General features: G+C 33.9%; 1 protein-coding gene across 4 annotated transcripts in view; it reads left to right on the top strand.

The window, feature by feature from the left end:
• The window catches only part of PIGN (phosphatidylinositol glycan anchor biosynthesis class N), a 153,558-nt gene that overhangs the window by 31,008 nt on the left and 109,486 nt on the right, over positions 1-13,064 (top strand). For all 4 annotated transcript variants that reach the window (XM_063077098.1, XM_063077097.1, XM_063077096.1 and 1 more), the window contains exons 10-12: positions 2,909-2,968; positions 4,220-4,312; positions 5,036-5,091. In XM_063077098.1, the coding sequence (XP_062933168.1) occupies positions 2,909-2,968; positions 4,220-4,312; positions 5,036-5,091 (209 nt within the window). The remainder of the gene's footprint in view (positions 1-2,908; positions 2,969-4,219; positions 4,313-5,035; positions 5,092-13,064) is intronic.

The following is a 13,064-nucleotide window of genomic DNA, read 5'->3' as shown; positions in this document are numbered from 1 at the left end:
TGAAAAATGTGAAAAATAAGTATTAATTATAACGATAAAGGATCTTCCAAAACATTTCAATTACTAAGGAGAATACTTTTGGTGCAAATATTTTGGCCCAGCTAATCTCTCTTGAGGCAAAATTTTGAAAAAAACCTCAAGTAAAAATAAAAGAAGACTCCCTCCAAATAGCACTGGATAATTAATTATGTAAATTGAAATTTGCATGCCTGTTAAATTTTTGTGATTTCCTGTCATGGTTGCTTTGCTTACTTTAAGCACAAATCTAATAAAACTCATGGTATGGATTTCTTTCCTGTAGTATGTCAGTTACTATTGCTTTATTATTAACACATATTTTACCGTATTTTTAACCAACATCCTTACAAATACAATGGAGAAAAGAAGTAATGAGAGTATAAATTACTCAGCTAGAAAACTTCTGTTACAGGAAACTGTGCGGCCAGCATAATTAAGTTAGACTAGTAGCATTATCTGTAAATATGAAGCACAGTATCATCATTGTTGAAGACATGCTGCTTAAGCAGCCATCTTTACAATTTGTAGAAAGTATAGCATCATCAGGATGTGGCTTCCAAACTGGTAGGAGTATCTTGCCTTCCAGGTCACTGCAAATGCTGACATTCCTTTCTATGGTGGGCAAACCAAGGTCTAGGGTCTCACTTTCAGGCCTGTGGTTGCAGAAACCTGTTTTTTCTCAGCACAATAAGAATGGTCTCTTCTCTGAGAATGGACGCGTATTACCCAAGTAAATGAAAATGTATAAAGTCAGAATATCAGTTTGTTAATTTACAATAAAAAAATTACTGTCAAAGGGACAGTAATGACTTGAAGACTACAAAACAAGAACATCGTTTACTCATAGCCAGACCGGATCATAATCAGAAACTGAATATAGATTCGGCTGTTGCTCTCTGTATACTCTAGAGTCAATTGGCTAATATTTCAGCTTCAGATTTGCATTAGATGAGAGTCTATTTATTTATTCTTTCCATCAACAATATTATGTGCCTGCAGTGTGTTTAAACTTTGTGCTAAGTGTAAGGGATGTAATGATCAGTAAAGGTAGGGGTGAGAACAGATACTAATCAAACTGTTATAAAAGTAAATGTAAAATTATAGCTGTGATAACTACAAAAGAGGCCTGTAAAGCCATGAGAACATAGTGTGGATATATCTGGTAGACTGTGTAGTCAGCAAAAGGTTTCCTGAGAGATTGAAGAACAAGTAGGAATTACCAGGCCAAGGCAGTAGGAGGAGGGCTTTCCAGGCAGATGGAGCAACATGTCCACAGAGCTCTGGTAAGAAGGTCCATGGTGTATTAAGGGGTTTGAAGAAAGCTGGTAACAGAGCAACAGAGACTATTGTGTGATGTGAGGCAGAAGAAGGTAGGCACAGATCCTACAGGGCACTATGGGCCTGTGGACTTAATCCTAAAAGCTTGGGGAGCCCTTGAAGCATTTGAAGATTAGGGGAGGCCAACAGTGGATTCTGGGGGAAGAGGAAAAGGCGAACTGGAGGACTTTGGAGATTCCAGTCTTCTGGGGGATAGTAATTAGTAAAGAGAGTCCAAATGATAACAAGTGAAAATTGAGAGCCTGAAACCAAACTTGGCAAACTTTAACTTTAAATGAGGAACTAAGGAAGATATCTGAAAAGGAGCAGCCAGTGAGATTGAAGAAATTCAGTAGTGTGATGTTGACAGAGGCCAAGAAGGGAATGATTTACATGGTGCTGCTGAGTGGTCTAGTAATAATAATAATTGTAGCTACCATTTATCACAGGCTTATTATGTGCCAATTACTTTATAAGTTTTATTTCATAATCCTGCCATAACTCTCTAAGGGACAAATTTTTATGTGTTTATTTTACCTGATAAGAAAATTGAGGCATTGGAGAGGTTAAATAACCAGCTCAAGGTCTCAGAGATTGCAAGCAAGGATGTGAAACTGGGCATTCTGACTTCCAAGTACAGTTGACCCTTGAACAACACAGGTTTGAACTGCATGGGTCCACTCGTGTGTGGAGTTTTTTCAATCAACTGTGGATCAAAAGTATGGTATTTGCAGAATGCACAACCTGTGTATATGGAGGGCGAACTTTTCATATGTGTGGATTCTATAGTGCTGAATGCAGGATGTGAGTATCTAAGGATTTTGGTACATGTCGGGGTCCTGGAAACAATCCCCTGAGGATAGTGAGGGATGACTGCCTGGAAAGTTATACGACTAATATAAACATAGTCAGTTAGATTTAGAAAAATAGCTCTTTTAGGGAAAGTAGTCTGTGGAATAATAAGGGGTTGAAGCAAGTTATGGCGGACTGAGGAGTGATGAGGAGATGAAGAATAATGACAGAAAGTGTGAACAACTCTTCCGAGAAATCGGACTTTAAGGGGAGATATCCGAAATGGTGTTTGGAATCTTCTAACTAAAGAGCTTCTTCTCTGGTTTATATCTTTCCTGGACTTCACTGGCTGGCCAAACCTCCTTCTGATAGATACAGACTTTCTTTGTTAATATATACATTTTTCCAGTTAAAGTCTACCATTGCTATTTATTTTCTATCTGGTTAAGGTATCCTTTTGCATAATACTGAAAAACAGTTACAAAATGGTCAAGTGCTTAGCTAATAGGATAAATACCTTTTTTTTTTTTTTTTTTTACTATGTTTTACATTTAGGAGTCTTAATGGTTTGTTTTCAAACTTATTTTTTCATTAAGTTCATGCATCTCTGGCAAATGAAATAAACCTCTAAGAGAGGTTACTATCTTGTGTATATTAAATAAATGTTTGAAAGCAATTTATTATAATGAATATCATGGTTATATTCCAAAATACAGATAATTTATTAATTTCTTTGTTGATATCTGTCAACTTCTTAGAATTGAACTTTTTCTCTTTGTAGGCTGATATTGCACCATTGATGGCTTCCCTTATTGGTGTTCCTTTTCCCCTTAATTCAGTGGTAAGGAATAAAATTTTATCTTCTCTCAGCATAAAAAAAAATTGCACAGTAAAAGTTATTATTTTTTATGTGTTTCTGTATAATCTTTGATTATATTTAAAACTGCATATTCCTGTATATTTATTTCTAAATATGTAATAGCTCATAATTGTGTATGTATTATAATCTATAACTTGGAGCACAAGCCCAATAGCTTTTCTTTAAAATTCTTTATTTTCTGTAATGTATGATTTATATCATTGTATTCCAGTTGTAAGTGATGAAAATGTATAAATAACTTTTTGACTGCAAGCAGCAGAAACTGAGTCAATTTAAAGGTAAATTATTGAAAAGATATTGGTGGTTCTCTGAATCAAAGGGGTGCTTGAAAACCAGGCTTGGAAATGACCAAGAACCAATAGAGCTCTGGAGACTTGGAAGAAGTAACCACAACCATGGTCCCGTGGCAAGGCCGTTCTTCTCAAGGCACTGACACTAGGGTAGAGAGTAGCATTATACCTGTTTTAGTTTCTGTTCCTTGACTCTCAAGAGTCAAATTCCAGATGAGATAGCCTGGATAATTTGTCTACCCTTCAGTAAGGAAGAGCAGGATCCCCGATTACAGACTTACCATGCTATATCCAGTGGGGAAGATTTCTAACAGAAAATGGCAATGCTGTTAAGAATGGGCCTGGGAATGGAAAAGCCAAAAAAAAAAAAAAAAGCAAAAAGTAGACATTCTAACCAGCCATTCTTAGCTCTTCAAAATCAAACTTAAGTAAACAAAAAAATGTTGTCTAACTCAGAACTGCATGTAATGTGACCCCATACAATCATAAGTTCGTATGTATGTGTATAACTGAAACAAAGTATTACAAAATAGTCCTTAGTCTTATAATGTACAATATACTCATGTATCTTATTATGTCTTTTTTTTTTTAAGTATGCTAGCTATGGCGTAGCACAATGTTTGATTTTTCTGTGTAAAGCACTTAGTTCACTGCCTAGCACACAGTAATCTCTCAATCAGTGTTAGGTTTTATTGAATTCAATTCATTTCTTCTGCTTTTTTACTTTATTACATCTACTTTGTGAGAAAAATAATAGAACATCTATCAGTTATGTTTTTAAAAGAGATTGTTCATTTAACTATTCCAATTATTCATTTGTACATATGTCTTATCTTTATTGCTTCCCTTTCGTTGTTTAGTTTAAAAAGAATAGCCTGAGCTTTGTTAAAACTAATACTAAGCCAGTGTTTATTATTTGCAGGGAATCCTTCCTGTGGATTATCTTAACAACACTGATCTCTTCAAAGCAGAGAGCATGTTTACAAATGCAGTACAGATTCTTGAACAGTTCAAGGTAAAAGAAAAATAAGACACACACACAAATGGACAATTCTACATTTTAGAAGTTGAATGTTAAGTTTAAGTTAACATGTTAAGTGAAAATAGTTGATTTTGTGTTCCAATAAATGATTTCCTATAATTTATTATCTTTAAATTTTATATTTGACTAGTGTCATAAAGTTTCATGTGTCTGAGGTACAGGTTCCATTAGTCAGTTTGAGGGTGTAGAATTTTCTTTGAGGAGTATTGCTAATTGTAAGAATATCACGTATGCTTATGAAGATTCCAAGTCAAGTCTTTGATTGGAATTTGCCCCATAGAAGTTGTATTAGAGACTGCAACATTCTTGTCATTCCACGTACATTATTAGATTAGAACTTAAAGAAAGAGGTGACCCTTTGACTAAAACTTTCTGTTATTCTTAACATTGTTAAGAATAGGTAGTTTGGCTTATTTTGTTTTCAAAGAGTTAAGGAAGTACAGTTTTAATTACAATTTAGTATGTTATTTTGCAGGATTGATATGTTTAATTCTCAGCTTATTGAGATAGTAAGATAACTTTAAGTTTTTCTTTAAATATTTATGAAACGATATAGTAACACAAAATTCCATTTACTTTCAAAGTAGTTAACTGTCCCTGAAGAACCATTTTAATGGATGTTTATATTTCAAAATGAAATTTGTTAATTTTTTCTCATTTATAATATAATAAAATATTTTCATACTTGGTTTCTAGGTGAAAATGACTCAGAAAAAAGAAGTTACATTACCATTTTTGTTTATACCATTTAAGTAAGTCTCTTACATTTTTCTTTTTAACTTGAAGTAAGGAATTTTTTACTGAGTTTGCTGATAAGATTTGTTTTTTTGTGTACATTAGTGCAAATCCAAATTGAAATTTTATTTTTTTACTTTTGTTAATAATAAGCCAAATGCTAGATACTTATGAATGGCTGGAAGAAGGGATGAAGGGACAGAGAGATATATGACAAATATTAAGGAGACAAATTTAACAGGGCATGACTGGTTATCTGTGAAGGTATCGGGGCAGTAAGGAAGAGGGAAGAGTATGATTCCCTGACTCTTGCCTCGGTTATTAGGAAGATGCTGGTACCGTTATGGCTTATAGAAAGAAGTGATTTGAGAGGCAAGGATGAATGTTACTAAGTTCAACTTACATTTGAAGATATGAATTAATTAGTTAGAAATAGAGGCTTAGATCTTAGGAGATATGGGTTGTGAAGATTTTGGAGGTCATCAGCATAAAGGTGGTGGTAGAAACTGTCACCCATGTAGGGGGTCTAGGAAGAATATAGAAAGTGACAAGAAAAAGCCAAGGTTAGAATTCTGGGAAACATTGACTCCTACCAGGTAGGCAAAGAAGGGAGCCAACTTTGGTTGGCAGCAGATTTTACTGTTCCAGATCCCAGGAAGATGTGCTTTCCTTGAATCAGGAAAGGGGAGATCAGAGTCACTGACCTGGCTCTACAGTAATGACTGTATATGTGGACTTGGGCAGGTTTACTCATCCTCTTTGAAATTCACATCCGGCTAGCAAGTATTTTGCTCTTGACCAAAATAAACAGATAATTTCATCTATGAGTCTTAGGGATGTGACTGAACGACTTCAGTGCAATTATTTTTGACAACTTATGTAACTCTAATGTATTCATAAACTAAAAAGCCCTCAATATTGTATTGCACTCTAAATAATGTGGTTGTGAGTTTTTGTGTGTGTGTATATATATGTCTCTGTGTGTGTAAATGGGTGTATAGGAGAGTAAAAATAGAGCAAAATTAAGATTTTGCAAGTTGTGATCATATAAAATGAATCACCCTAAATATATCAGTAAGATATTATATCATATATATCTGTTATGCTAATTCTAATTTCCTTTTATTGTAGTATAGTAGAGTTGAGATCTGTTAATAGAATTGGTTCTGAGTAATATGTACATGTTCATCCTTTTTTCAAGAAGTATTTATTGATTGACTACTATGTTATGAATATAGTAAAAAACAGGATAGATAGACAAAGGCTTTGCACTCATATAATTAATTTACACTGTGGTGGTACAGACAGACCATGACAAAATAAAGAAATGAACAAGAAATACATTATCAATTCCCACTATGAAGAAAATACACAGGATGTTGAGAGTAAGAATAACAGAGGGTTATTTTAGATTAGCCACTTTAGAAAGTCCGGTCAGGGAAGGACTCTTCAGCAAGCGTTCAGGCATGTTGCCTGCCTTCTTCCACATGGACTGGTGGCTGAACATAAACTTCTCCTACTTTTATGCTCAATATCTGCCTAGGTAAGGTAAAATGAGGAATTGACTTTTGAGGAAATATATAGTTCAAGGAGCAGAACAGGATCTAAAAATATTAAAATCCTTAGAAATATTTAAGAAACTATTGTATCTATAAAACAAAACCAGTATGAGCTTTACAAAATGAAAAAATGGTACAAGGTGCATTAAAGAAAAATAAGGAAAACAAATGCAACTAAAAAAAGAAAGATAAGTTACACAAGAGTGGTCCAAATGGGAGGCAAATCCTCCAAATTATAATAGGAAGTGAATAGACCTCAAGCTAAATGAAATGAATTTTAAGTAATGGATGGATTGAGTAAGAAGCTGGAGGAAATTAAAAACACGATGGCATACATAGAAAGCATGCATTTCTTCATCCCCCTCCCCCCCCAAAGCAATGACAATTGGAAACTTAAGGGAAACAGAAACATTTCCAACTTTACAAGAAAGCAACCTCTGATGTGGCATGATTTTGACCAGTCACTGGGAAGTAAGAAAGGGAATTCATTTGAACATTGTTACAGGATCAAGACTTTAAAGTAATAGATGAGAAAATCTAATTATAGCATAAGACTTTGCTATTCAATGGACAGTATTTAAACAGTCATAACAATGTCAATATTGGTTTTCAGCTTATAGAGTCAATACTCAGGCAAAGTAGGCAAGAATTAATTATGATTACAAAATGGAACACGATGTTACCAACCTCGACAGTGTACAAGTGCAGTTAACAGGTTTGAAAGTAGAGGGGGAAGGAAATGTTCATGGAATCGTAGTGGTATTATTGTCCTCATAAAATAGAATTTGGAGAATTCTGTTTGTAGTTGAGAGAATAAGACAGAGGCTTAGATATTCAATTATTAAAGTAACCAAGGTAGCTAACAGAGGAGGTAAAAATAGAAAGAAGCGTCAGAGGTAGCAGAGAGTCAACAGAAAGTGCCTCATGTCATCAGGTCAAGAAATAGTAAGAAAAGCATATTAAGAAAAATGAAGGCAACTACCAAAATAACTAAAAAATAACACATGTAAAAATTGTTTCTGAGTTGGTGAACTGAGAAATGAGAAGGGTAGAGTAGGGATTTATTGATTGTCATTATGCCCTTTTGTACTGTAGGAGAAATAATGTAGGAGAAAATATTTGTAGGAGTATAATGTAGCAAATAATGTAGGAGAAAATATTTGTACAGTATGTTAACAAGTACTGTACTTTATAAACTCTATAGTCATATATTTAAAAAAAAGAATCATATATCAATAAGAAAAAAATGAACAACCTTATTGAAAATGGGCAAATGATAACTGAAAATTCACAAAGGAGAACATGTAAGTTGTTCATAAGTTATGAAAAGAAGAGCCACCTCACATTTACTAAACATTTAGTATTCACAAGGCAGTTTTATGTGCTTCATATTTGTTGAATAAATTATTCCTCAACCCTGTGAAGCGACTACTGTTATTTTCCCCATTTTACAGGTGAGAAACTGAGGCACAAAGAAATTGAGTAATTTTCCTGAGATTTTTCACCTCTAAGTAGCAGTGCCAGGACTTGAAACTGAGCAGGTGGATCCAGAGTCTGGTATACTCTTAACTGCGACAACCACTTTGCAAAGTAGTTTTGCAATATCTATAAAAAGTAAGAATGCCCAAACTGTGTACTTAAGAAAATCTACTTCGCAACGTCTATTCTCAGAGGAATCCTTGCACAATATTGTTTATTATAATGAAAACTGGAAACAATTTAAATGTCCGTCGGTAGAAGGAATGGTTGAATTAATATCCATGCTGTGAACGAGCATATGGCAGTTTAAGAATAATGAGGTGATTTAGACATACTTATATGGGAAACTTTGGAAGATGGATTGTTGAGTAAAAAAAGGATACACACAATTATCATACACTATGATATCATTAATCTTAAAAATATAGAATAATACTACTGGTACATGTGTGACTGCATAGGAAAGGGATGGAATTACACATCTAACTGATAGAGTGCTTTAATGAGGATATTAGCTAGCAATATAATAAGAATTTATTAATTATGTATTAAATTATGTTAAATTGGAAAAGACACTAGAGCTAGATGGACTACTTAACTGAAAATTATTTTTCTATCATTTGGGGAGATGTGAGGGGCATAAATTGTGCACGAAGTTATCTTTGAAAGAGTATTTACTTTTACCTATTAAAAAACTTCATTCTTCCTTTGAGGTATATTTGATATATTTGGGGCCAGTGACTGACCATTAGCTCTGTATTACAGCTCTTTAATGTTTAGCATACCAGGAAAAACAGTTGTTACTATTTATTTTCTGAGTACAGTGGCCGTTTTATTTTTATTTCTCCAACCCAATGAATTTTTTAATTTCTATGTTATCTATTTCTTTTTAATCACCTTTTTATATACACATAATGTCAGCATAAGTAAATGTTGGTCCATATATATCATAAAAGATGAAAAAATACTATTGTCATACATTCTTTTAGCAAAGCAGCCCAGGTTGTCACAGACTATTGAGATGAAGTCTGTCTCTCTTGAATGAATGCTGTAATTTTTTTTTTCGTTCCTAGAGATATATTGTTTACTCATCTATTCTTAGGTTTCAGAAAATTTATCTAGGATATTGACATCTGAAAAATCATAGTCTTGACATTTTACTTGATTAATTTTACTTACATGGATGATTAATTTCATGGTTAAATCTAGTATCACTAGATTTTAGTTTAATAGTATCTCCAGCATTCTTCCATTGTCTTATTTAATCTTTTATAGCATAGCAATGAATAATTAATGAATAATGAAATAATTCGTAGGGTGACAAAATAGCAAATGTTTCACAACATAGGAGTAAGATTGCTAAGATCCTACAGTAGACTTTAAAAGGGTCCAATGGGTCCGTATGGTAATTGCTTATCCTGTATTATCCTCTTTAAAAAAAATAAGTAAATTTTATCTTTGATATTTAAAAAGCCTCTAAAAAGAATATGTCATGAAATACCCATTTTGACAAATAGAACCACTCAAAAAAGAAACTAAAAGCCGAAATTGGGTACAGTGGATCCCGATGTATGCCAGGGAATGACCAGCAGGTGGAGCTACATATCTAGGAAAAGCATAAAAGGTTTAACGATGTGAAAGTACTTTAAAAATGAGGAAAAACAATTTCTATTTCAAATAAAGTGGGCACGATAGAGACCAATGTAACAAAAGAAAAAAATTATAAGACAAAAAAAGCCATGAAATGAGAAGAAAACAAAAAAGGTCTCAAGAGATATGTTAGGGGAAATATATGGAATTGGGAAGGAGATGCATACCTTGCCATTTTAAAAAAAATAATAATTATGTAGATTTAGGAAACTTAAAGAAATTTTAACAAAGATTTTAAATGTATTTTTGACTAAAATGGCAACAGATATTTGGTTCCTTTTAGTATATTTGTGTCTTTTGAGCTGATTTACCTCTTAGACCAAATTTAAATACTGGTTTTGATGTGAACCTATCACTTCACCCATCTGACTTACTTAATTATTCACAGGAAATGTAATTTTCTGCTTCAGAATGGAAATTTATCTTTTAAAAAAATAATTTTTGTAGATCACATTCATACATAAGAAAATGTTATTCATTCATTCATTTATGACATGAAGGATGATATGATTATCCATCATATCAGCATTGATTATGTTAAAGTAATGCAGATTATTCTAGGAATAATTTTTTACCCTGCTTTATCTTCTTAAAATATTTTTCCCTTCAGCTAAATAGACATTCTAAAAAAGAATGGACGGGTATCACTAAAATATTAAGGCATGTGTAGATGAAAGCATAATAATTTTTTGTAACAAAAATTAGTAAGAAAGATGTAATACTTTGAAGACCAGATTTTAAGGAGAACTTGTCCTCCAAATACTAGTTTCTCCTGAATTCTTGATAATCCTAAAGTGATGGTTTATATTTTTCTACAGTGTTCAAATAGCCATGTTAAAAAGAAAAAGGACAGTAACAATTACAGCAAAGAAATGTGCAGTTTAATACTCATTTCTCTTTCCTTTTATTTAAGCATAACATGTTGATTATAGATTCTTTAAAACTTGAAGTTTTCAATAGAGAAGACTTAATCAATAAAGGAAATTTTTCCTCACAAATTACTATGTAGAAATGTATTTCAAGCATTATTGCCTTTCGAGTTAGTACTCTACTAGCTTATTCATATCTGTAACCATGCATAAATTAAGGAGAAAACTAACAATGAAAAAACCTTGACTTTTCCATTTGGGCAAACTGAATTTTGGCAGGTGATTGGATATGTATTAGTCTCCTAGCACTGCCATAACCAACTACTGTAACCTGGGTTGCTTAACACACAGAAATTTATTCTTTCACGGTTCTGGAGGCTAGATGTCCGAAATCAAGGTGTCATCAGGACCATGCTCCCTCCAAAGGCTCTAGGGAAGAATAATTTCTTGCCTCTACCTAGCTCTTGGTGGCTGTCTGCAATCCTTAGTGTTCCTTGGCTTGTAGCTGTATCATTCCAGTCTTTATCTCTGTCATCACATGACCTTCTTCCCTGTGTGTCTGTCTCCAGATCTTCCTCTCCTTTTAAGGACACTAGTAGGGAGGGTGGTTTAGGGTCCACCCTACCAATATTAATTTATTTTAGCTTGATTATAATCTATAAAGATCCTATTAAAAGTAAGGTCACCTTCATAGGTACTGGGAATCAGGACTCAATATATCTTTTTAGAGCATATAATTCAAATCTCAACATAAGGAATAGTTCACATTTGTTGTCATTTTAGCCATTGCAGAGAAATTATCTGCAGTGCTTCATTGATTCACTTAACCAGAGTTTATTGTTTTCTTGCTGTGTGCCAGATACTGTACTGGGTGTTAGAAAGTAAGATAGACATAGTGCCTGCCCTTGTTGTCTAATGGGAATATAGAATAGCAGAAGTTACAGTACAGTGTAATAAGTTCAGTGTAGCATAAATGACAGTTTGTTTTTATAAGTACACTTGAGGAGCCCCAAACCCACTGATGAGAGACACAAATTTATAGGAACTAGAGAAGTTAAACAAGACAACTCTGTGAAGACTGTGTTAAGAGGACGACTTTTGTATTTGTTATTGCTATCTCAGAGAGCAGTATGAGATGGAAATGCAAGAAGTCTTCAGCTCAGCACACTTCTGAGATAGTAATGGCAAATATACCTGCTCTAATTAACTTGACAATAATTGCTGTGGACTGTAGTGGGTCTGAGGTAGGTAGGAATGTAGGACATAAGGTAGAAAAGTATGGCAGTAGCGTTCTGGTAAGTGTTTAACAAGGGGCAGGTTCTCTGGGTGGGGTGGGGGGGACTCTGATTAGTAGCATTTGCCAGTTTCTCTGGTGTAAATACTCCCACTGTGACCAATTTAAAGTTACCAAGGTAATGCCACTAGGAAATGGGCAGAGCTGTGCTTCACCCTCATACACCATCAGCTCTTGGGAGCCACTGTGAGCAGGCTCCTGCACATACCACTGAGGGAGGGGCAAAAGGAAGTAAGGAGCTGGGGCAAGGGGAGAGAAATTTTACCTGGAGGGGAGTGCTAATAGAAAGTGCTTTTTAATGTCGGTTTTTGATCTACCTTAGAAGGAAATTTTGAAGTGAGTGGGGGATATCTGCATTTCAAATGAAACATCTTTGCATACTTATGTTTTAATAATATTTCTTTATGATGATTTCTTATTTTAATTTTTTTTTTTTGCCTTATGTTTTTCATGTTAAATATATTAAAGAAAGCATATTGTAGCCAAGGGACAGTAGATCCAGATGCAATAATGAAATATAGCCTTCTAGAAATAATGGGGCTTATAGAATTTAGTGAATATTTTACACATTTTATTAAAATATTTTAATGACTCAAAATCCCTGTGGATTTTGATTTTTTCCTTGTATCGACTTAAATGAGCTCTTCTATTCTTTTCTTTTTTCTTGATCTCAACAGCTATGTGTACTTCCAGCTGTACCCTGAGCTAATGCTGTATTCCCTAAGGATTATCTATGCAATGATTCTTGAGTTGGGTACTTTTTCCTGGTGATCTCTTATGGACCCCATCTGTTCTAATGTTCCTTGTTTAAACGTAAAATACCCTCTGTAGCCCAGTAATTTTAATTATGTTTCTAGCTCTGTGATCTGATGGCTTTGGAGTTGCATTAGCATTCCTCCTGGCTGGCCTCCAGCCATTTCTTTGTTTATACTTTTTGCCACTAGCAAAGCTCATCATCTTGAAAGATGTTTTCTTTGAAAGCCCTCAGTTTGCCACAACATTAACAAGTGTCTAATAGGAGGGGCAGAAAAACCCCCTGCCCCAATTTTGAAATTCAGAAATTTTGCATTTTTTGACTAGTGATTTTTTTTAAGGTGTAATTGTTTTTATGTTTATTTTAAAATTCAGTAACATCTCTC

This window comes from Cynocephalus volans, chromosome 13 (genome assembly GCF_027409185.1).
Source record: "Cynocephalus volans isolate mCynVol1 chromosome 13, mCynVol1.pri, whole genome shotgun sequence".
NCBI classification, from domain to species: Eukaryota; Metazoa; Chordata; class Mammalia; order Dermoptera; family Cynocephalidae; genus Cynocephalus; species Cynocephalus volans.
This window is presented reverse-complemented; position numbering and strand designations above follow the sequence as displayed.